Raw genomic sequence first — 23650 nt, 5'->3', positions numbered from 1 at the left:
CAGTTAATCAAGGGCACTCTGCAGGAAGAGCCAGACACCCAGAATCTGGGGAAACACGGGCAGCACGCTCACTCCACACTCGGCGCCTCTCACACGATCACTTTTGCGGAGCAGAGCTATCAGCTCTCGAGAAATGTCATTGGTGAGTCGAAGCCGATAGAGTTGGAGCTGGGGCCCATTGGAGGAGAGATCAGCTTGAATCAGCCCCGATCAGCGAATCACTGGTGTCAAACCCTTCCCCTGCGCCGAGAATTCGACGATCGTCGACCGGAGCTATGGTCGAAGCATGGCAGGGCTGCTTTGGCGACTGCAATGCCTGTTGCGCATCCATCCATACATCCGCGCGGTCCTGCAGTATTCATGTAGCTCTATCCCATGATAGTGAGCCGTAAACTTCCGCATCCTTGGACAAAGTCGAACTTGGCGAACAACGATGTGATCACTGATGAGCGCGATGATCATGATGCTGGGGTATAAACTCTATGCAGACCAAAGGCGGGGCAGATGGCTTCCAAAGCAACGCGATGCTCTCACAGGCGTAGTCTCGCCCCAGCTTTTCCCTATCGCCTGATCTTATTATCATCGAGGCCCAGCAGGGGAGATGCGTTGAACTGTCACAGCAGCAGTGCTTGCTTGGCAGCTTCTTCGTACAGTATTTGAGAGCACCAACCCGACGTTTCTGTCAGCGTCTTGTTGACAAAATCCTATGGTTGTTCTGCCGTGGCGGGTGTGCGTATACGCAGGCCTTGCGAAGTGCTGGTGAAGAAGCGCGCTCGCACAACTGCAAGATCCTCCAGTCTTTCGACGAGCAGCGAGCGTGACGTAGAACAGCCTGGACTACCCCACACAAATGCCGGAACAAGCAACATGCTTTGGAAGATACAAAGCTACTTTATCCGAACATTGCGGAGAAAGTCGCGCTCACGAGAAATTATAGGAGCCGTGGGAATCAGATGTCACCTGCAAGGTAATCCTTGACCACAGCTGATTCTGCGAGCTCCAATTTCTGCACGAGTACAGTCAGCTTCGCCGCGCAGCAAAAAAATGGTCAACGGATCGAAGCTGTGAAGCGGCGCTCTCGGCTTGTCGGATCGCCATCTGGACCGATCCGGATAGATGCAGATGTTGTGTAGGCATAGCGCAGACGACAGATGCAAAATAGATGATGTCAGGGGTGAAATAAGAAGACGTTGGACTCACCTGCCGTTCGAAATCCTCATATGCTGTTTCCAACAGCCCAAACTCAAGACGGCGCAGCTTCGTCGCAAGCTCGTACTGCGGCTCGCCAATGTTGGTGGTATCACCTCGTGGAAGGCTCTCAATGCCTTCCTGCGTGCCATACAAGACTTGTAATTGGTCGTATACACGCTGTTGGAGGATCACGACAGCTCGAAGGCGATATACATCCCAGAGAGAGGACTGGGACAGTTTTCGGCGCAAATCGCGAGCATCAGAAAGCGTTTCTCCTTGGAATGTCGCTTCCACTTCTTCTGCTCCGTCGACTGTCCGTGCGAGCTGGAGTTGGAAACCATCTTCGTGACCGACGCAGAGCAACCAGATGAAGTCACCGGTCCAGTCGATGTCACCGCTCCTGGACTCGTGAGTCTCGCTTCCCACGGCAGGTTGGTCACTCGTATCGATGATTTTGAACCCAGGGGCACAGTCCGCGAACTTGATTTTCGAGATCTTGGAAGGGTCCTCGTCGGGAATAGCCAGGCTGAGGAATAGTGTCTCCGCGGACTCCATGTCTTGGTCTATGAAGCCATACGAGAACAACATCCTACAGCCAATGGTTAGCAGATCGCCTTCCGGCTTGCAACAAACCTACACGCACTCGCAGGCGCCTTTCCTGATGACAGATTGTCAGCACACACTTGTCACCACTGATCTAGATGACATATACGTACTCGTCGCCATAAGTTATGGTAATTTCTTGACCTTTCTTCACTTCCTTGCCCTTCATGAGCCACAAGATATATTTGCTAAGTCTCCATATCAGCATCGATGGTCTCAGACACATAGACTTCACTCACCCATCTTGACGATCGTAGAATGTGTTGGTATCCTCGCCAGCAGCATGGCTGGCCAAATCCATACCAGGGATCATGCAGTTGCCATGGAAGTCCAGAGCACGGGAGCGGAAGAAGGCGTCGACCTGCAACCAGTCGTCGAAGCTTATGTGCTGCTGCACGATTTTGTACCATCGAGTTCCTGTCGAGCTGCAGAGTAGGTCGTACTCTCGCCGGAGACTCTTCAGCTTTGCAGATATGGCTGGAGCTAGTGTGGTTCCAGCAAGTAGACTCAGCTCATCCGGAGTCCAGAAGGTCGGTAGATGCTCGCACGGAAGTGTTTTGACGTAGCTGTGCCACTGGTCAGTAATACAGGAGGTTAAGCGGGCATTTTGTTGAAGGAGATCGTCTCTACTCACTCGGTGAATGCGCTGTGAACTCCAACTTTTTCTGAAAGATGTGGGCAGGAGATGGTGGCGTTGAACAAAAGAAAGGTAAGAATGGCTCCGCGAGGAGTCTGAGGAAAGAATAAGAAATCAGCTCTTGGCTGGTGACAGTCGGAACGGGCAGACGAGAGGATAAGTCAGGATTGGAAAATGTGGACAACAGCAGACGGTCTGCTTCCGCTGAGATGCAACAAATTGGATGTACCTACCGTACCAAATTGGCCCAGACTCTCAAGCACTTCCCGGAAATCGCGGTCGAACAGTGCGTGTTGTTTTATCGTCTCCAAGGAGAGTACAAGATCCTCTGCTATCGCAAGAACTTCCAGCGGCATCTGGCTCGAAGGCGGCGAGGAAAGATCATGGTCGGCCAGTAGTCCAATGCCTCGTCCCGGGACGATAGCAGGCGTGGCGTTGGTGAATTTGATGCCGCTCGATCTCGCCCATTGGTGCGTAGCTTCGAGACTCCAATTCAGCCAGCCCTCCTCTTTCCCTCTGCGGATGAGCATTGTTCCAATCGGCCGCTGGATGGTATGGTCCTCGTTCGAGGAGAGGAAGCAGGGACCGACGGAGGCCAACGAAAGTATCTTGACCACTTGGACCAGCGTAATCGGTGAATCGGCAGCACACTTTTGACAGTGTACAATGATCTCGTCAGTACTTCTTGATCGGTGTTCTCTTGACTTGTCCGTCCTTTTACGTCGTCGCCCCGGGGTGGTAATTCAGGACTCTTGCCGACCCTCGACATTGAGTCGTGGAGACGGAGCGGGCCGACAACCGCTCCTTCCTCAGTTGCCAGACAACGGATTGTTTGTCCCGGATTTAAGGTTTGAGTTTACACAACAAGAAGCTCGACATTCCCATAACAGCAACGTCAGGTCTCTCTGCATTTCTAACCACGATACATCCTCTCCGCTCGAGCGTGTGCTTGTTCATTCCTTCTCCTCAACCACCGGACCGTCGACATTGATACTTCATCTTCCTCTCGATCCCGTTGTCATCACATGTCACAGAGCACTCGATCGCATTGAGCCATTGCATTCACCGACACTGCATCGTTCTTGCCGTTTCACAAAGCAGACACAACATCGGGACACTCCTCCTCTTTACAGACTGAACAACTTCACATCACCAAGGAAGGCGCTCAACGAAGACATGCCGCACTCTCCCCGCTCCTCAAGCAGCAGAGGGGAAGTGCCTTCCGTGACCAGCTATGGCCAGGTGATCGAGTACATCGAGAGTGAGTTTAATCAATCGCACGAGTGTTCAAATACATCCCGCCGGGACCGCATTACTAACATGGCCATTTTAATCTTTACAGATCGACTCTACCTCGCATCTTACACCCACACCCCCGACGAAAAGACTCCCTTCCCTTACCCAGCGCCCAAGCAGTCTCGATCACCGAACAAGCGGTCTTCTCGAGCACACGCTGGCCCGCAGAGCGCCTCCGGATTGATCCCTTCTCAACCTCCGCACTATTTCTCGATCGACCGAACCCTGCTCTACAATGCCTTCCATGCCGACTTTGGTCCACTGCACATCGGACATCTTTACCGCTTTGCCGTACAATTACACGAGGTTCTTGGACACCCAGACAATGAGAACAAGCCAGTAGTATTCTGGAGTCATGCGGACTCGCGCAGTATGTGGAAAGCCTACAATTGATCGAGCGCGGACTAACCAGAGTTTCAGGTCGGGCAAATGCAGCATGCATTCTTGCAACATACATGGTTCTAATCCAGAACTGGCCACCACATCTCGCTCTCGCACCCATCGCCCAAATGGACCCGCCATGTATGCCGTTCCGCGACGCTGGCTACAGTCAGGCCGACTACTCTCTCACAATTCAAGATGTGGTATACGGTGTTTGGAAGGCCAAGGAAGAAGGGCTGGTCGGTCTAAAAGAGTTCAGCCTGGAGGAGTATGAAAAGTACGAGCGCGTGGATATGGGAGACTTCAACTGGATATCACCCGACTTTCTGGCATTTGCATCACCACAACATCAGCCAACAACAGTGATCCCGCCGACCGATCCGCTATATGCACAGCTGCCGAGATCAGTCTCGGCACTATCCCGCGACAAGACAATTCCTCAACCTTTCAAGAATGTGCTCGGACACTTCGCCGAACGCGGTATCGGCTTGGTCGTTCGATTGAACTCTGAGCTCTACTCTCCGAGCTACTTCACCGCACTGGGTATCAGACACATGGACATGATCTTCGATGACGGCACATGCCCAGCATTGAGCATTGTGCGGAAGTTTGTCGACCTGGCTCACAACACGATCAACAAAGATCACAAGGGTATTGCTGTTCACTGCAAGGCTGGCCTTGGCCGAACGGGGTGTCTGATCGGCGCTTATCTGATCTACCGCCATGGTTTCACGGCGAACGAAGTCATTGCATTCATGCGATTCATGCGTCCAGGTATGGTGGTCGGACCGCAGCAGCACTGGCTGCACCTGAACCAAGGAACTTTCCGAGAATGGTGGTTTGAGGACACTCTCAAGCAGAAGATTTTCGCGTCTATGCCTCCAGCAACACCGACCAGAATTCAGCGGTCTGCAAGCCGACGAGTGGCGAGCAACGGCCAGACGTTCACCCCTCCGAATGCTGAGCGCCATGTTGCAAGCCCACGACGGGCGTTGGGAGAAATTACCAACAACGAGGCTTCCGCTACGGCATACAGCTCTACAGAGGATCTGAAGAACAGCTTGGGGGTTGCGGACGAGAACCTTCCAGCGCCAACTCCGGGACAGCCTCGCAAGACAAACAAGATCTATGGTGGGCGACGAGTGATGACCGAGAATCAGCCATTTGACGTCAAGCCAGACAGTGGAAGCGTGAGCGTACAACGAACCCGAGTTGCTCGTCCCAACGAAAGTGAAGACGAATACGCTCTTCGTATGCTCGCTCGCAAGGCTAGCCAGTCGCCCGTCAGCCGCAGTGGAAAGCGAAGAGCTGTCTCCTGCACGACCACAACGACCACCACGACAAAGTGGGATGTCCCAACCGACACGAGCGACTCCGAGAATCGACCAGAAACGGTCGACGAGATGGAGACGGCACCGGTCGCCGCGACACCTTCCCGTGCCAGAACTCCAGGCGTTCGCAGTGGTAGTGGAGTAGGAAGCTTGAGCGTCGGCAAGCGCTCTTCGCCGATCCGTCGTAGCACCGAGGGCAAGACCAGTGTTCGCAAGACCAGCGGCAGAGTCGGCAGTGTCGGAGGCCCGCAAGCCCTTCGCGCGCAGAAGAGCTCTTAGTGCGGCAGTTGATGTTTGCAGGACGAAGGGGTCATCAGATTTCGTATTCATGTCACGGCTGGTCTTTCCGCACGGCGCTATGATGGGAGTGTTGATGTTTTACGGTTTCGGAACGGCATGAGAAATGGGATGGGAAAGCTCGGCGTTTTGCGTTATTTGGTCTGTTCGGGTGGATGGAATGGACCTCTTCTTACTTCTTGTCAATGCGCGCCGGTGCCGTGTTCGATCAATGCTATACTTATGACGAGCATGCTCATTCCTTCTTCAACATTAATCGAGTCGCACTCGTCCGTGCATTCCCACTGGTGTAGCTTGCGAGAGCCGCTTGCACGTGAAAGCCTTGGCGTATTTCAAGAAGTCGCATAGTGAACAGTGCGACTAGAGCGTGCTGACCACACGTAGAACGATCTCGTCAGTTGAGGACGGCGTTCACGTCTCGACCAAGCCTTCATGTGGCAACTCGAGTGAAGTGATATGCTGGCGTTGGACGTCGGAGAAGGATTGAGCTTCAAAGGGCATTACTGACAAACGCAGCAGCATGTGGACGCACCGTTCACAACATCAGATTCTAGAGTGAATGAAGTAGGAAATGGGACAAGGGAGGCAGAGAAACCTCACTTCATTTCACTCACTTCATCATCCCATTCAATCCATCGTCCTCATTTACTTCGTCATCTCCATTCACTCCATCGTCCTCATTCACTTCATGTGCCAGACTCGACACAGACAACTCCGCCCTTTAAGTATCTGCTCTCACCACCCCCCAGCCCCCTCTTCTTGACACCAACCTCCAACTCCAACACACACTCACACCACAACATCTTCCAACAAGAACCACACACCAAGATGCAGTTCTTCACCATCGCAAGCCTCGCCAGCACCGCTCTCGCCGTCGCCTTCGAGAAGCGCGGTCCAACCCACAACGGCGTGGCCACCTACTACCTCCAAGGCGGCGTCGCTGGGTCTTGCGGCGAGTACCACGGAGACAATGACTTGATCGTCGCCATCGCCCAGTCGGGCAACGGTGAGTCCGCCTGCATTCTTCCTCACCCTCCCAAACCTGTACTGACAGCTTCTCAACAGCTCTCTGCGGTCAGACCGTCACCATCACCAACAGCGGCGGAGGCGAAGGTAACAACGGCGTGGGCACCACCATCACCGCCAAGGTCGTCGATACCTGTCCCGGCTGCGACGCGGACCACCTCGACTTGTCGGTCGGCGCTTTCAAGGGACTCACGGGCGGCGCTCTCGATCCCCCAGGTACGTTGAACACAGAGCGGTGTTCGATGTACCGGACATTCCGCTGACCCGTTGCATCACAGGCAAGTTCAACATCCAGTGGCACTTGAACTAGAGAGTGCTGCTCTCATGGCATCGATGGTCGGAAACGAGCTCGAAGCTGGACAACGGTGAGTGAAGATGGCGGATGAGTGAAGTCGCATTGCGGCAGATGTCTTCTCGAGTACCATGGATCTGATTTGAGGACTCGCAACGGCAGGCGTACGTGGCAGACAGGTAAGTCCGCGGTACTACGCCTGCTCGAATGCAATGCTTCCGAAACGACAGTAAGTTCCTCTTCATTTCGTTGTCTCCAGAGGTCGTGATCTTTCTTGAATGCGATCATGACTGGGCTATGATCCGTCTGAGTGTCTCCATGCGGCGGCAAGATACCGGCCTTTTGACCACCGTCCCAGTGTGAAAGTTCGTCCGTAGACGAGACGTCCAATTGATAATCGGATGTGCCTCGATGATGTTTTCCAAAGTTCCAGTCTTTCCCTCATGTCTCTACCACTGCGCTTGCTCCTAGGCGTCTGTAAATATGAATCTGATACCTCATGTTCTCGAGCTCAATCGGATACTTCAATCCAGGCGGAAGTCTGTACCATCTCGATTCGTCCTCGAGCAGCTTCTCCCACTTCACCGAGCCTTCAGCACCGCCCAGGTCCTTCTTAGGTGGTCCAATGAGTGTGAAGTCCAACAGCCACTGCATGGGATACTTCTTTTCGGCGCCATTCATCGAGACGGTGGAGTAGCTTCCAGGGCTGTCGACCACGAGGAGGATGGTGCCAGGTCTGCAACTAGCGGTGACGCGTGCCAGCATCTGCTGCGTCTTCGCCAGGGAAGTCGAGTAGAGCTCGTTGAGTGTGAACATCATCGTGATCAGATCGTTCGAACCAAAGAATTGCTGACAGTGTTTGTTGTCGGTGATTTCGAGAGCGTCCTGCTGTTGGAAGGTGACCTTGAAAGCGTCTGGAAGGAGGAGTGGCTCATTAGCTTCCTTGGCTGCGGCGGAAGCATACTGTGACAGCGGAGGAGCGTTTGTGACAGCATCATGGAGCGCGGTGACGACTGGACCCCAAGCTGCAATGTCGAGAAATTTCGCCTGTAGTCTTGGGAAAGGAGTGTCCTCCAGACTCGCCCACGTAGCCAGGGCTACGAGCTCTGCACCAGCTCCACCGCCAATGCAGAGGACTCTGAAAGGAGGCTCTTCATCGTCGTCGACATCACTCTTTCCGCTGGCGATGAGATCTTGCACATCGAGAAGAATTTGCGTGTAGCCGAGTGCTCTACTCGGACTCCATCGTCCAGCATACACGCGCAAGTACTCCTCCTTGCCGAACGCGGCAGCAAAGTCTCGGTTGAAGAGGTGGCCTTTGACTTCTTGAAGGGTGGTGTTGGAGTCTTCACTTGATGGATCAAGAGCGTCGCGGAAGATGTTTAATGACTTTTGCTGAAGTTCTGTCGAAACCGTGGGAGGAGCTGGAGGCGTAACTGGCGTCTCCTTCACCACAGCGCCTTTGGATGGTTTGGATGGTTTGACCGGTTTGGTCTTTGGTCCTGAGGGAAGCTTGCTTTTACGGACCATGTTTGGGAGATGTCCTCATGGCATTGGACTGGCAATTGGAAGTTTGTCTCTGTACTCAGCATTCGGGCTGATTTTTGGTGCACCTGAGGAGTTGTGTTGCAGACACTGAGAAGGCCAACACATCGAGATGGATGTGAACGTAGATTTCAGAGGTCGCATGGCAAGGACAACCACAGATGTCAGAGGTATCTGTTGCAGAGAATATCTGATACGCCTGGTAGCCTCGTCTCGAGGCTCTCTTGCATTGGCCGAAGTCGCTGAGGGGCCGGCGGGGTGCTCTGTTCGCTCTCAGATATGGGATATACATTTAACAGAGAGTCCAACACTCTCCGACAATTTCGAATGATACACTTGGAAACATCGTCAAAATCAATCTGAACACCGAACCGTCCCAAACAGAAACCGGATCTCCAGACACAATACCGCCAACATGCGTCTCCCATACATCCCAGACGACCCTCAAATGTCCTCACCCGAAGACCAAGCCATCGTCGAACGCGTCAAAGAACGCCGCGGAGGAAAACTCATCGCCCTCGATAAAGCCCTGCTTCACGCCCCTCCAGTCGCCGACGGCTGGAATTCCTTCCTCAGAGCCATCCGCACACAAACCACGCTCCCCGACTCCATACGGGAATTGGCCATCTGCCGCGTTGCAACGCTCAACTATGCGCACTACGAGTTTGAGCAGCATGCGCCGATTTTGGAGCGGAGTGGAGTGTTGAGTAAGGATGTGATTGAGAAGATCAAGGATGAGAAGTGGGATGGAGAGGGCTTGGATGAAAAGCATTTGGCTGTGTTTAGATATACGGAAGCGATGACTAGGGGAATTATAGTGAGGGATGGACTGTTTGAGACGGTCAAAGGGTTGTTCAGTGATCGGGAGGTGGTGGAGTTGACGACGACTGTGTGTGCGTATAATACCGTGTCGAGGTTTCTGGTAGCGTTGGATGTTGGTGAGGTAAGCTTGCATGATGAAGGACGTGAGCTTCGTCAACCGACGACTGACATGCTCGCAGATGAGGGAGAAGTATGGCGTGGACATGAGCTGAAAAGAGGGTATCATTGCGGTCCTTCCATCACCAGACTAACGGCATTATCTTATCCCCATAGACACACAGACAGTCTTCAAAGCTTGCCGAGTCAGGCAGCAGGCTTCTTCAACTCCTCCTCAACTGCGCTCCTCAACTTGTCCGGCGACGTGGTGCTGGCCCAGCGTCCCTTGACCAGTCCATCTCTTCCGATCAAGAACTTCTCAAAGTTCCACTTGACGCGCTGCAGACCCATGAGACCCGGCTTGCTCTTCTTCATCCACTCCCACACGGGCTCGGCCTTGTCGCCGTTGACTTCAGTCTTTCCCAGAATGGGGAATGACACGCCGTAGTTGAGCTGGCAGAAGCTCTGGATGTCGTCGTTGCTGCCTGGGTCTTGGCCACCGAATTGGTTGCATGGGAAGCCGATGATCTCAAAGTCGGGGTGGGAGGGCTTGAGGTCTGTGAGGGAGATGCGTCAGAGGATGGAGGTTGTGAGGCTGCGCGAAGTACGCGGAAGGCATGACATACCTTTGTACAACTTCTCAAGACCCTCGAATTGAGGTGTGAAGCCGCACTTGGAAGCGGTGTTGACGACGAGCACGACCTTGCCCTTGTAGTCGGCGAGCGGAACAGCCTCACCCTTCTTGTCGACGGGCTTGAAGTCGTAGAATGTGGTGGCGGAAGACATGGCGGCGATTCGTGTTTGGTTGTAAAGTGGTTGCGGTGTTGGTCTGACGCGGAGCAATAGAGAGGATGATGTGAGAGGGCGAAAAGTCGAGGACGATAAGCTTTGGGAAGCTCGGAGGCAGATGGGAAGGCGCGGAGGAAGTAGTGCCTGCATTCGGAGGGATTAGGACTACCAGGTATGTCTTCTAGACGGTACGATTCGCAGCTCAGAAAAGACCCGACGCCGTTCATCAGCGAGTCGATTACGATGGCAGAGGCGATGATGAATTCCCTGGCTGGTTGAGGTGGGGCAACAACACCGTGCAGCTGGTGGCGGGCCAGAAGTCAGGAGGGGCTTGCTTTTGCTAAGGTGAGAAACAGCCGGTGCTAGGGGCAAGACCAAGACCTACATGTAGATATCCTCCGAGCAGATCAAGAAACACACCGGGACAAAGAACTGGTCAGATTCAAGCTTCCATGCAAAGTCCTCTTTCCAGCAGACAGCGCAGATGACAGTCCCGAGTATACCTCTGGGCGCTCGCTCAGCTGGGCGCCACGGGACAATTACCGATGCCTCCCGGCGAAGCGCCTTGGAGAGTTGACACCCGAAGACTGTCGCCATTTCTGCTTCAAAGATTGTGCCGTCTACCTCGTCGCCAAGGTTGGCCGCTGCGGATATGGGATAGAACAGCTTTATGACAAGCTGTACCGTCGCTGGTACCCCACCAGAGCCGAAGATACTGACATTAGCCACGGTGAGTACTCGAAAATCTGTCGTTGTGTAGCACAAATGCAACGGGTGTGTCACGGCTGAGCTAACATCATCCGCACAGAAAGCTTCTTTTGCTTCCTCATGAAGTTTCAAGCCAGAACGGACTCAGGTCCTGCATCAGTCAAGGAGATTCTAGACTTCCATGAGGCATTGTGCTCAACACTGGACGAGGAGATCCCCAAGCTACCTGACGAAGTGCCCCGTCGAAATCAATTTTGCACCGCGGAGAGCCAGCTGCATCTGCCACCTGCGCAGTACAAGTTGAGACCTACCTTTCGCCAGTGTGTGATCATTGTACGCATGGAGTATGAGGAGCACAGCATCGATGGCTCTCCTTTGAGCGATCGTGGCGTCGTCATTGCGTGGCGTCAAGAAGACGATGCGGTACGGCACGAATGTGTCCCAGACATGGAGAGAGGTATCTCCAGGGAAGAAGTCGATGGACTTGGATCTACACAGGCCGCATTCCGATGTTCGCTGGACGAAGCGATGAGGATTGTGGTCTTCACTGATCCCGAGCGACGTACCATGAAACGGGAATGGCATGGCTTCTACCGCGAGTGGCTGGGCGAGAGCGAGACCGTCTTTGTTGAACCTTGCCGTTGCTCGGGGTGCATGCCACATCTATACCCGGTTGTCATGAGGCTGCGCGGCCCTTGATGCCGAGGATGTGATCGGATCATGCTGCGTGGCTCTCAACTCGAAGACAGAGTGCTCGCAATCCTCTAGATTGGCGCACGCGCGGCTTCAGAGTCCACTCTACGAAAGTGACAACGTCTCGCGTCTCGCGTCTTGTCATAAGGCGAGTGGAGGTACTCAAAGCAAATCAAACATCCTTCCATTTGAATCCACCCAGTCCTAATCATTCTATATATTCCATAGATCCAATTCCTCTGCTCAATTCATTCTCGAACTCAGTCTCCCCAACTCAACTCGCAATCTCTCTCACACATCTCAATCTACAGCCGCCAGACATGACGGCCTCTAACGGACTTTACAAGAGCAATCAGCATCCGGCAGATATCCAATAGCTCTCTGACTAGAGTGCGCAGGCGCACGGCGCCTTCCATTCCGTGCGGAACTCCCAGAGGTGTTTCCTTTCCGCGGATGGCAAGGACCTTTGGCTTCACTGTTCAGTGGCATGGATGATGAGGCTGGCTTTCCAATATCTGTCCTCGATGCCATGGCATGGTAGTCCGATGGATGGTGTGGAGGCCAGGTAAACGGATATCTCTGTCCATGGAGCTGATGGTCCAATGGAAGGTCCGAATTGTCTCATGGGAACATGAGTATCCTCTGGCGAGTTGAAATGCAATTTCCTGAAGGGAAGTGTCTGAAACAATCAGCAAAGATCCAACCACCATTCACGCGTCAGTCAGAACTCACCATCGACGCATCCCATCTCTTTCATCACTCATTCAGCCCAATCGAGCCTGCTGAGACAATCGCCTCAACTCCTCAATGTTTTGCGACAAGCGTTGGAGATTAGCCTCGTCATCTGGGCTGCGGACGGCAGACATCTGGAACTCCAGCAATTCTCTCTGGTTCGCCCACTGAGAGTACAAAATCCGCTGGCGGGTGTGGTGAGGGTCGGATGGCATCCGCTGGTGGTAGGGGGCGGAAGAGACCCGTTCCGGACTGGCAGACATGGGCTGGTGGGAAAAGGCAGCGGGCGGAATTGCCATCATCGGTGCGCGTTCCTGCATGACCTGCGTCTTCACGCGCTGAGCCGCGGGCGCCTCGTCGGCTGGGCTGCTCGACTTGCGCTTCCGGCTGGCTGGCTTCCGCGAACGTTGAGAGTCGGGTGTACCTTTATCCTGTGCTGACAACTCCTCTTTGTGGTCGTGCACGCGCTTCATGTGGTCGAACAGGTTGTAGCGCCTTGGGAACCCATTACCGGGAATGCCGCGCTCGCAGCCGGCGTAGAAGCAAAGGTGTGGACGATCGCCGTGGCCGTGCATTCCGTGAGCTTCTCTTTCGTGGCGAAGAAGGCAGGCGGTCGATGAGAACTCTTGCTTGGAGCAGGACTCGTGCTTGCAGCGGAAGGGCTTGAGGTGGGAGTCGACGAATTTGCTGCGGAAGTGAATGTTAGTCAAACCCGTCAAATGGCGCTTTCGATTCATGTGGTCATACTCATAGTTGCACTTCAGCTTGGTGGGCTTGTGCTGGCAGCTTGGATCGCTGGCGAACGGGCAGTGGTAGAGTCCATCAGCGCAAGGTCCTTCGCTGTAAAGTGGATGGTTCCTGTGACGACCCTCGTCGGTCTCATTGGAAACACTGGGTACTCCAGAGGACATGGCAGGAAATGGCATGGGACCATCAGCGGGAATCGAGGGAGCCATTGCTGTCGCAGGCGATGGCGCCGCCACGGAGCCACAGCTGCTGGGCAGTCTAGAGGCCACGTTAGATTTCCGTTTGGCGACTTCGGTACGGCTATCTGACCTCATGCTCTCAGCAGACACAGGATCTTCCTGGTCATACCGGATAAAGTTGCTGAAGTCCTGGCTGGTGGAGTCCACAAAGTAGGGCACAGAAGCAACGTCCGGATAGGGTGCGCGGACCTGTCCATTGGGGGAACCTCTGGGTGGATCCGCATATCCTGCGGAGTGGATGGAGGCTGGTCTGGATACTACGGCTTCCTTTGGGCGTCCCGAGGCACTACTTACACTGGCTGTAGGGCGCGTGACTTCAGGGCCTGTCAGATGAGGCTGAAGAGCGCGGTACTGTCCGTGGAACTGTGGAGCTGGTCCGAATTGGACATCCGTGCGTGGAAGCATTGTCCTTCCTTGGTTTGGGGTTTGGTCCGAAGCAACACTCCCTGGTCTGTGGACGTCGGCACTCGGGTAAAAATACATCTGTTGTGGCGGGCCGCACACGACAGACGAGGCAGAATGGTAACTCTGATGAACATGTTCCGCTGGCAATCCGTCAAGCACAGTCTGTGGAGGAGACACCAAGCCGGTGGAAAAGTCCCGGGGTCCTTTATGGGTGGAAGAGTATGTCACTGGACCGGATGGGTTCCAAGCGGCATCGCTGATGAAGGACAAATCCAAGCCAGGCGGCAGCAACGGTGTATCTGGTTCCGAAAAAGAATTTAGGGTGTGCGTGCTCTGGCTCTCATGGCTCAGGACAGGCGACAAGCCCAAATCTACAGGGCCCTGGGAGGCTTGCAACCAGGCGGAGGCGTTCAAGGCTTGCAAATCTTGAGAGGTGACGGTAGTACCACGGTGGCTCCATTCATTGGCAGGGCCCTGTGTCATGATGCTGTTGTCCTGTGCGGTTTCTGTGGACCATTTTTCATCTGGCATAGTCGTCTGACTCCATGATGGGTTCATCTCTGCGTACTCCGAATTGGCACAATCCGAGGCAGTGTCCGGCGGGGTCAATGGTAGTCCGTCCTGGGACGGTATCGATTGGCACCAATACTTTACTTCCGAAGGGTGGGAGAAAAGAAATGAGCCGGGCTGGTTGTAAGGAGAGAACTCCTCGCTGGACACGATTATACGTCAGTTCACAAACTTCGAACGTGTGATGCAATAGACAACGCGATGCATGAACAGAAGGGAAACAAAATGCAAAAGTGAAGACCAGTATCCAATGGCCGAACATGGAGAGTCTGCGGGCTGAAGTTGAAAGGCAGTTTGCACAGCGTGCTTTCCATGGATTGAAAATCAGCGGTGTGATTGACGATAGACCTGACATCGCATGACGGGCCAGTATCAGACAATGGGAGCGCCATGACCATGAGCCAGATGCAGCGTGGGAAAGAGGATCACGGCGACGATCCAAGCAATACCAGTGGAAGGCCTGTTCAGCTGGAACGTGGTAGTCACAGATGCGACGAGGGGTCACACCAGGCTGAAGTCAGACAGGTCGGCGTGTTCCGTAGAGCCTCGAAAGTCCTTGGGCCTGGAAATCCATCTCGGCTGAGATCGTGGAGCGGTAGCTCGAACAGGCAATCAAAGGACGACCAGGCGTTGCAAGTCTTATAGAGCGGGGAGACATCAAACACTACGTCTGAGTGAGTGAGATCGTGTCAAGCTCATGTTAAATCCGGGCGATAAGAGGCTTCCGTGGGCAGTATATCCAAACCGAGCTGGGCAGTGGCATGCATCCTCTGGAAGAAGCCGGTTGGCAGATCCATCCTGACATGGGCATGTCGATCCAATGGAGCAGTAAAAAAACAACGGAGCGCAAAAACAGTAAAAGGCGACGACGACGGTCAAGACGCTGCATATAACATCGACCGTCGACGTCTCCCAAGCAAGACAAGCAAATCGCAATGTAGACAGTATGAAGAAAAAAAGTACCTGGCGGCCAAGTGTTCCTCGCGGTTGCGCAATGTCATCCTGGATAAAATGGTCTGGTCCGTTTTCCAAAAGGGCAGCAGGCAGCGCCGTTGTCAAGTGAATCTCCTCTGGCAGTGATGTCACGAAACAGTCCGAAAGACGAGCAGCGGTTTGTGCGGCGTCTTTTTGCAGGCAAATGGTGGTAAGAGGCGAGATGTGAAGAAGGTATGAGGCAGCAGGAGTAGTTCTGTGAAGAAGAGAGGCCGTTGGGCGTTGGGCGGCAAAGAGAAGAAGGTTGTGGAAAGGATGTGCGAGGGGGGAAGGGCAGTGCATCGTTCATATGGGAACCTGCTGGACACGACACGGTGAGAGCGGAGCGCTGCTGAGAGCTGAGAGCTGAGAGCTGCCGGTGCTTGTCCAGGTTCATGCTGCTCGGGTGCGAAGCGGAGTGACGTGACTCGTGGAATGTGTGACGAGAAGGCAGGAGGTGCGTGAAGGTGAGACGACGGACATGGGACGGATGGGATGGGTGCAGGGTGGGGGCATGTTTGACGCTTCGCAATTCGTTCGGCTGTTGTCGAGGAGTATGCATGTCGCCGGCCACGTCGAACATCCTTGGCTGGGATGAGCTCCGTGCCCTAGAACTATCGTTCCGAGCCAACTGCGAGCTTACTATGTACTCACTTCACATTTATCCTGCGAACTGCACTGCTCCTCGCAAAAAGACGACAACGACGATGCGGTCCGTGGTCTTTCTCCAGCTCCTTGTCCGGCCCTGCAATTGTTGAGTCATCGTCTGTTCTTCCTGGACATTTTCATCTCAGATCCTTGTTTCGCGCCGTCTAATCCATGTCCATATCATCATCTCCAACCACTTTCGACATGGATTCTGGAGGCCTTTGCGATGTTGTTGGCCGCCGAACGGACACGGGAGTCTTCGCTCCACCGCTCGGTTACCGCTGATGATGGACTTGAGTCGCGCAGCACGTCGCATTCCGGACGATCAGGGGAATATCGAATGATCGACCCACTTTGTTCATCAACTGCTCCTTCTGGAAGGCGTAGACAGTTCTCCGCGACTTGGCAGGCCTTCCGATCCCGGCGGCAAGTGGCATCGACTCACGATCGATGCTTATTCAACGTCACGTCTGTCGCAACCTGGTCGATTGGCACGGGCTTCGCCTCAACGCATTTGAAGCGCTCCTTGCGAAGTTGCGAGGACGCGAGGAACCACTTGCCGGCGGTGGAAGACCCCTGGGGATCCGAGGTGCGCAAAAGCACACCTGACGATACCGTGGTGACCGAAGACGGGATGCATCCAGAGTTCTCGAGTCTCGTCCACTTAGTCATCATAGTGAGGTTGGGCCTGAGGCAGGAAGGTAACGATTTCAACAAGCTTCCATATTCCTGCTGCAACTGAGATTTACATCTTCTCTCGCCATGCACAGCACTGATTTCCGAATGGTTTCCATCTGCGTTGTTTAAGACGACACAATGAAGGCGAGCCTTGTCGAAAGTACTCAAGTCGACGACCATGAAGCTCCCGTCTGGCCTGCGAATTGATCGCATTCTCTCGCCGTTCCTGCTGGACTCGACTCTTGTACAGAACACTGGCAGACAAGCACAGAGACGTCGGTTTTCTACTCGCAGCTCACTTCTTTCATGTTCGCAATCCGCGTCCGCGATGTCCTTCTGAAAATTCTGCCGGACATGCCCGAGATGCGTCGCATGACTTCACTTGCAGGGGCCTGCTCGGAGGACTCTCGGATCATACCGATTTTCGACGACGACGACTGGAATATTCTTCTCACGATATTGCGGCGCATCAGCGGCGAGAATGCGGACGTCGTCATGGGAATTTTGCAACTTCTGGAGCTGGCGCAATATATATATAGGCGATCAAGGTAGGAAGTCGGTCTTTTCACACCCCGGTCCCATTTCTCTTGTCCGTTAGCCCTACTCGAAGATGACACCTGCCATACCACCAGAGAAGAACGACTCAACCTCGGAGAGCACCAGCAGAACAACATCGATTGCACTAGAGAAGACAGAGGCAACACTTCCCGCCCATGGAGCCAACCAAGATGACGTGGATGTGCTCAACCTGCCATATAGAACCCTCACAGCAGAAGCATGCATGGAAGAATACACTACCGAAGTGACCGGAGGCCTTCGACCCGTGCAATCGAACAAAACTGGCCGAACCGAGCGTTACGAGCTCGTAACCTTCGATATCAACGATCCTGCCAACCCTAAAAACTTTTCGCGAGCCTACAAGTGGTGGTGCACGCTAGTCGTGGCCATCACCTGCTTCGCTGTAGCATTCGACAGTGCAGTCATTACTGCCGACGTGGCCTCACCAGCAAAGACATTCGGAGTCAGCGAGGAGGTCTCTCTGCTGGCCATCTCGCTGTTCGTTGTTGGGTTCGGCATCGGACCCATGGCCTTCGCGCCCTTATCGGAAATCCTTGGCCGTCAGAAGATCTACATCAGCACGCTGCTCCTCGCTGTGGTGTTCATCATACCCTGCGCAGTCGCTCCCAACATCGAGACACTCCTCATCTGCCGCGCCATCGACGGCATCATGTTCTCTGCGCCAATGACGCTCGTCGGCGGCACGCTCGCCGATCTCTGGAACCCCAACGAGCGTGGCGTGCCCATGGCTGTCTTCAGCGCGGCGCCATTCATCGGACCAGCCATCGGGCCCCTTGCAGGAGGGTTCATCGCGGACAATCTCGGCTGGCGCTGGCTATACTGGATGCAACTCATTCTCTCTGCATTCTGCTGCATACTCATCACCTTCACCGTGCCAGAGACCTACGCTCCCGAGATCCTTGCCCGCCGAGCAAAGAAAATGCGCAAAGAAACTGGCGATTGGAAGTTCGTCACCGAACAGGACCTGGACAAGCGACCTCTCAACGAACGCCTGAAGGTATTCCTCCTTCGACCGTTCCAGCTGCTGTTCCAGGAACTCATTGTCTTTTTCCTGTCGCTGTACATGTCCGTACTCTACGGCTTGCTTTACATGTTCTTCATTGCCTACCCAATCGTCTACCAGGAAGGAAAAGGGTACTCCGCTTCCAGCACCGGATTGATGTTCATCCCTGTTGCGGTCGGGGTGCTCATGAGCGCCGCTTGCGCTCCGCTGGTGAACAAGCATTACCTTCAGCTCGTGGAAAGACACCATGGCAAGCCGCCCGCGGAGGCAAGACTGATTCCGATGATGTTCTCCTGCTGGTTCATACCGATCGGACTGTTCGTCTTTGCTTGGACTTCGTATCCTCACTTGCACTGGTCCGGTCCCGCGCTGGGAGGGTGGGCCGTCGGCTTCGGTTTCATCTTTCTCTACAACTCGTAAGCACCCAAGGGCAGAAGGCCTGCAGCCACCCGAGATTTTCTCTCGGGCTATGCTAGCGGATCTCAGCCTGCCCTTATACCATTTGTGTCCGAATCACTGCTGACCCCTCCGTGCTTCTGTTTCAGGTGCAACAACTACCTCGTTGACTCGTACCAACATCAAGCAGCGTCGGCGCTCGCGGCAAAGACATTCTTGCGGTCGTTCTGGGGAGCGGCCGTCGTGCTATTCACGATCCAAATGTACCACCGTCTGGGCGATCAGTGGGCGAGCACATTGTTGGCATTCATCGCGTTGGCGTGTTGTGCGATTCCCTTCGTCTTCTACTACAAGGGTGCGGAGATCCGGAAGCACTCGCATTACGCCTTTTCTGGAGATGAGGAGAACAATGTCGCTGGCTTGCGTTGAAAAGGAAGCCAGAGGTCTGGGCTGTCAGATCTCATCGGCTGCAGCCACATCTTTGGCGCGTATGCTCCCGCGCAAGTGTCTCTGCGTTTGTGCCCTGGCTCAATCGAGTTAATAAGCAGGGTGAGCACCGCAATTGATCTGCAGGAGCTGGAAGCAGGGATCAAGACTGGAAGGCCATTGCGCCATACCAGGAACTCTTGGGTATGAACACGCTCGCCGCTTACATTTCTCAAGCCACTTTGATGAACGACATGGACCCCTGCGCATTCGACCGAATCAATTGGGCGGCCTTCGTGACCGGACCTGGAACAACACGAGATGATCTTATTAGTGTTTACAGCGGCCTTGAGAGACACCACGGCACTCCAGTCCAGTGGAGGAGATTGAAAACGTAGAGTTTTGTTCGTCAGGGCATCCGATATTGATTATTTGCTTATTATGCTGCCGCCCTTCCCTCGCTGCTTGCTCTTTCCTCACTGCCGCACTGACGTTTCGGTTCGAAGGAACCGTTCCTGTTAACCACCGACGCGCTTCTCACCGACGCTCCTTTCCGCCGTTGGGCTCGCAAGGCTCTCTTCGTAATCATGGCGCATCACGGAATCAAGTCCATGACACTCTTTCTGATCTCTGCTTTGGTCCAGCTCGGCCACAGCGCTGATTTACCTCATCCCCACGAGCAGACTCGCCGAGACGTTGATACTCTCTCTTCGGGACTCCAGAGACCTCCCCAGGCTCCATTTGTGTGGAACGATACGGCCGAATCTGTGAAACAGATCGGGATCGAGTTCACTGCGAACGCGCAGACGACAGTGCAAAATATCCTGGCAAGTGTCGCCACCGGCAATGCAACATTCGACAATGTGATTCTCCCGTATATGCAGACCGACAATATCAACACGGCTCTGTTATATCCGCTCAGTGCCTACGCCCAATCAGACAAGAAAGACGTCACGGAAGCCACGAATGAAGTTCAAGCGAATCTCTCGGCCGTCTATGTCGAAATTTACACCAACGAAAAGCTTTTTCAGCTTGTGGACACGGTCTACCAGGCAAACGTGAACGACACTGAACTGAGTGAAGAGCAGCAAATCGTTCTCAAAAACCTCTGGGGCTCATTTTCCGATCTCACATTTTCGCCCACCCAGCGTGATTACATCCACGACTTGGAAGGCCGCGTCGGCGACGCTGCGAGCAAGTTTGCAGAGAACGCCAATGCTCCGGCACCTGTTTACTTCACGGCTGAAGAGCTTGAGGGTGTGCCGACGGAACTTCTCAACACTTTCGACAAGACGAATGCCACTGGAGACAACGCCGGAAAGCTGTCTTTCGACGCCAATGCTTACTCGGTATACGTCGCAGTAATGACGAGCGCCGTGAACGCAACAACGAGATATACCTTATTTCTTGCGCAGTCTCGAATTGCACCGGAGAACGAGCCGATTTTGGAAGAGTACGTCAGGCTGCAATTGCAAATCGCACAGTTCTACAACTATACTTCATATGCCGACTATGCGTAAGTCCATTACCCCAGCGCCGAAAGCAAACGATTTTTGACTCATGTGCAGCCTGGCTGCCAACATCGCACAGAACCACACCAGGGTAAATGCGTTTTTAGAAGAAATTCGCACCAATATCGTTTCCCACACCGAGCGCGATGTAGCAGACATTGCCCAGACAAAGCAAAACGACACGACCGCCGTCAGTCTGGTGGGCGAAAGGGACATCGCATACCAATGGGACGGTTACATCTATCCGGAACTCGAAAAAGAAAATCTCTACAATGTCAACGTGGACAAGATCAAGGAGTACTTCCCGGTCAACTTTACGATCCCAGCACTTCTCTCCATATACGGCGAAATCTATGGCCTCCGGTTCGATCGCATTGAAGGAAAAGACGCAGATGACTTGTCACCGACAGGCAAGGGAGACGATCTGGTCTATGACCCGTCGCTCCTGATGTTTGCGGTTTGGGATGACGACAAGAATCCCAGTTGTGCCAGTGCCAACATCAGCGACCCCGGTTTCCGTGGATAGTAAGTAAAGCGAAGGGTAGAAGGCCTGCAGCGGTCTGAGACTCTTTCTCGGTCCATGCTAGCAGGTTTCAGTCCGCCTCTCAGCCCTTTTGACCCGAAACTTCGCTGACATCCCGTCCTCCCCTTTTTTAGTCTCTACCTGGATCTGTTCTACCGCCCGCCCTTTAAGAGTACCGATGGCGGGTTCGAGAACATGTTCTCCCCGGGGTATCGCAAACCCGACGGCACTTTACATTATCCGTCCGTGCGTGTCATCACCAACTTCATCCGGTCTGAAAACGAGGCTCTGAAGCCGTCTTTGATAAAATACAGCGACCTGGGAGTCGTCTTTCATGAACTCGGGCACGGCATGCGTAAGACTATCGAAGGGCAGAAGGCCTGTAGCGGTCCGAGATGTTCTCTTGGTCTATGCCAGCGGGTCTCAGTCTGCCCTCATACCCTACGCGTTCGAGCTATCGCTAACCCTTCCGCCCTCAGATGATCTACTCTCCGTGACCAACTTCACGCGCACGCATGGGACGTTCGGCGTTCCAGTTGACTTCGTAGAGGTAAGAAGCTTTGCTGTACACCCTCCAGAGATGTAAGAAGTGTCTGACGATCAACAAGTTCCCGGCGCAGTTCATGGAGAACTATCCGCGTAGACCGGAAGCGGTCAAACGTATCGCTAGGCATTGGTAAGTCGAAGTTTCATGGCACTAGCATATCTTGACAGCTTCTGGCGAGGTGCTCGATCGTGCCTGACCGTGCTAATTCTTTCGCGATCCACTTTAGGTCATCCTTATCGCCGCAAGCTGCCGAAGCATGGAGGAAAGAGCAATCGGACCCGAATGCTCCTCTTCCCCCAGCGACCCTGCCTGATGACATAGCCGCCAATGTGGTCAGCACCAGCCTCGTCCGCAGATCTCTCGACCAGATGCGCCTGGTTGCCTTCTCTACCAACGATCAACAGGTCTTCCAAGCCACCAGTATCGACGAGATCAATAGCACTGACTATGTCGCGATTTTCAACGACAAATTCCGCAACCTGACCGGGCTCGAAGATCCCTCCGATCTGGGACAAGGAGATCGATGGGGCTATCCCGCACTCAGCTTCACGAGCTACGTAAACCAGTACGGAGGCAGCCTGTACACGTATCTTTGGTGCCAGAGCTACGCTGAGGACGTCTTTGCCACCAAGTTCGCGGCCGATCCATTCAATAGTGACGAGGGCATGCGATACCGCACGCAAGTCTTGCAGTACGGTGGTGCGAGAGATCCTGCGGAGCTGTTGAGAGAGTATCTCGGCCGTGATCCGAATCTCGAGGCATTTATCAAGTTCGCCAATGGACAGATCTTCTGAGCACTTCGGCGACCCATGGACGAGCAGCTCGGTTTCACGATCGATGCTTCGGCGTGTTGTCCGACTTCGTGTGTGTTGAGGAGATTGTGGACTGGCGCGCGTCGAGATTGGGCACATTGAGTTGTGAGGATCAGCATGATTGCTATAGGTCGAGGAGAACTACTGCGTGTAGCTGGGAAGGCGTTTGGTCATCATACTTTACTGGAACAATGCAACGTACCTGAGGGTCTACCAGCGTGCCCTGCTAAGTTGCTTGAACTTATGCTGTCCTCTTGACCGCCCGCTGATACAGCTGCACGCCATCTTGCGCTATCCTGCCAGCGTACGGACACGCCGTTTCAAACGTGTGCTGCGTTGTGTGCAAGGCATTCCATGCTGCCATGCGTGACAATGCTGTGGGAGTACTAGGTGATCGTTCGCAGTGTCGATGCCGAAGAGTGTAATGCCATGATCGTCCGTAGCAATAAGAGTTGGTTATATTCGCGCTATGGCCTTCCGGCTGGTGCCAAATGGTGTATGAAATCTTGAATATCGCCACCATTCGCAGATCGCTATAGCATGTTCCTTGGGCTGCGATCGGCCCAGGGCCGCGCGGAGACTGTGAAAAGCGCTTTGTTCTGGCCTCGCCATGGCCAGACTCTCCTGTCGTATGATCTTTATGCACAACGCACGAGAGCCCAAAGAGTTCTCACGAGGATGAAACGCCCCTCGCTGGCGGGAACGCCGGGCCCTTGCAGAAGCTCGAGCCATGGCTCTGGCGGTTCCGACGTGCCAGACCACGAGAGGCTGATCAGCGCCATTGGACTCTCCCATTTGCCTGACGATCCCGCCGCCTACTGCACAGTGCACCGCGGCGAACCGACCGCCATTACTCGTGGCGATGAAATGCTCAGGAGGACGAAGATCAGAATGGCGGCCGTACATAATAAAGAACCTGGACTGGTCGGGCAGTGCGAGACTGCCAGTTCTTGCGACGGGCTGACACAGGAAGACGATGGCTGACTCGGCGCTTCTTCCTCGAAGCTCCAACAACACTCAACCCACGGCCACGGCCAGAACTCGCGCCCGCTCTTCGACAGAACCCACCGAAATCTTCCCAGTGCCAGTCAGCCGAGCTCCGCTGCACAAAGCTGTCAGCAGGCACAGGCCGCCCACCTACTCTTTATTGCCTGC

The 23650-nt window shown here is 54.2% G+C and overlaps 9 protein-coding genes across 9 annotated transcripts; 5 read left to right on the top strand and 4 right to left on the bottom strand.

The window, feature by feature from the left end:
* Positions 1-949: 949 nt before the first annotated feature.
* Positions 950-3125, bottom strand: MYCGRDRAFT_107355 (uncharacterized protein; the record flags this gene model as incomplete). The annotated part of the gene is made up of 6 exons (XM_003856371.1): positions 950-1006; positions 1201-1780; positions 1908-1982; positions 2034-2360; positions 2429-2526; positions 2665-3125. 6 exons carry the CDS (start codon positions 2959-2961, stop codon positions 950-952), a joined length of 1434 nt encoding a protein of 477 aa, XP_003856419.1.
* A 482-nt stretch (positions 3126-3607) lies between these two features.
* On the top strand, positions 3608-5718 carry MgCDC14 (MgCDC14, mitotic control protein tyrosine phosphatase cdc14; the record flags this gene model as incomplete). The annotated part of the gene is made up of 4 exons (XM_003857193.1): positions 3608-3716; positions 3774-4097; positions 4148-5460; positions 5512-5718. The coding sequence occupies 4 exons, from the start codon at positions 3608-3610 to the stop codon at positions 5716-5718; spliced, it is 1953 nt and encodes a 650-aa protein (XP_003857241.1).
* Positions 5719-7525: 1807 nt separating this feature from the next.
* Positions 7526-8482, bottom strand: MYCGRDRAFT_15276 (uncharacterized protein; the record flags this gene model as incomplete). The annotated part of the gene is made up of 1 exon (XM_003856370.1): positions 7526-8482. A coding segment is annotated over one exon (957 nt), but the record flags the coding sequence as incomplete, so codon positions are not given.
* A 456-nt stretch (positions 8483-8938) lies between these two features.
* Positions 8939-9633, top strand: MYCGRDRAFT_107354 (uncharacterized protein; the record flags this gene model as incomplete). Its single annotated transcript, XM_003857194.1, has 2 exons — positions 8939-9542; positions 9601-9633. 2 exons carry the CDS (start codon positions 9015-9017, stop codon positions 9631-9633), a joined length of 561 nt encoding a protein of 186 aa, XP_003857242.1.
* Positions 9634-9635: 2 nt separating this feature from the next.
* Positions 9636-10374, bottom strand: MYCGRDRAFT_102589 (uncharacterized protein; the record flags this gene model as incomplete). Its single annotated transcript, XM_003856369.1, has 2 exons — positions 9636-10074; positions 10144-10374. The coding sequence occupies 2 exons, from the start codon at positions 10301-10303 to the stop codon at positions 9725-9727; spliced, it is 510 nt and encodes a 169-aa protein (XP_003856417.1).
* A 760-nt stretch (positions 10375-11134) lies between these two features.
* On the top strand, positions 11135-11713 carry MYCGRDRAFT_89618 (uncharacterized protein; the record flags this gene model as incomplete). The annotated part of the gene is made up of 1 exon (XM_003857195.1): positions 11135-11713. One exon carries the CDS (start codon positions 11135-11137, stop codon positions 11711-11713), a length of 579 nt encoding a protein of 192 aa, XP_003857243.1.
* A 1120-nt stretch (positions 11714-12833) lies between these two features.
* Positions 12834-13830, bottom strand: MYCGRDRAFT_107353 (uncharacterized protein; the record flags this gene model as incomplete). Its single annotated transcript, XM_003856368.1, has 4 exons — positions 12834-13126; positions 13187-13444; positions 13496-13614; positions 13720-13830. Coding segments are annotated over 4 exons (780 nt in total), but the record flags the coding sequence as incomplete, so codon positions are not given.
* A 3478-nt stretch (positions 13831-17308) lies between these two features.
* MYCGRDRAFT_66489 (uncharacterized protein) lies at positions 17309-19105 on the top strand (the record flags this gene model as incomplete). Its single annotated transcript, XM_003857196.1, has 2 exons — positions 17309-18696; positions 18826-19105. The coding sequence occupies 2 exons, from the start codon at positions 17309-17311 to the stop codon at positions 19103-19105; spliced, it is 1668 nt and encodes a 555-aa protein (XP_003857244.1).
* A 1866-nt stretch (positions 19106-20971) lies between these two features.
* MYCGRDRAFT_107351 (uncharacterized protein) lies at positions 20972-22733 on the top strand (the record flags this gene model as incomplete). Its single annotated transcript, XM_003857197.1, has 5 exons — positions 20972-21138; positions 21271-21491; positions 21616-21686; positions 21745-21812; positions 21910-22733. The coding sequence occupies 5 exons, from the start codon at positions 21062-21064 to the stop codon at positions 22475-22477; spliced, it is 1005 nt and encodes a 334-aa protein (XP_003857245.1).
* Between the last annotated feature and the right edge of the window lie 917 nt (positions 22734-23650).

Source organism: Zymoseptoria tritici, chromosome 1, assembly GCF_000219625.1.
Source record: "Zymoseptoria tritici IPO323 chromosome 1, whole genome shotgun sequence".
Lineage (NCBI taxonomy): Eukaryota > Fungi > Ascomycota > Dothideomycetes > Mycosphaerellales > Mycosphaerellaceae > Zymoseptoria > Zymoseptoria tritici.
This window is presented reverse-complemented; position numbering and strand designations above follow the sequence as displayed.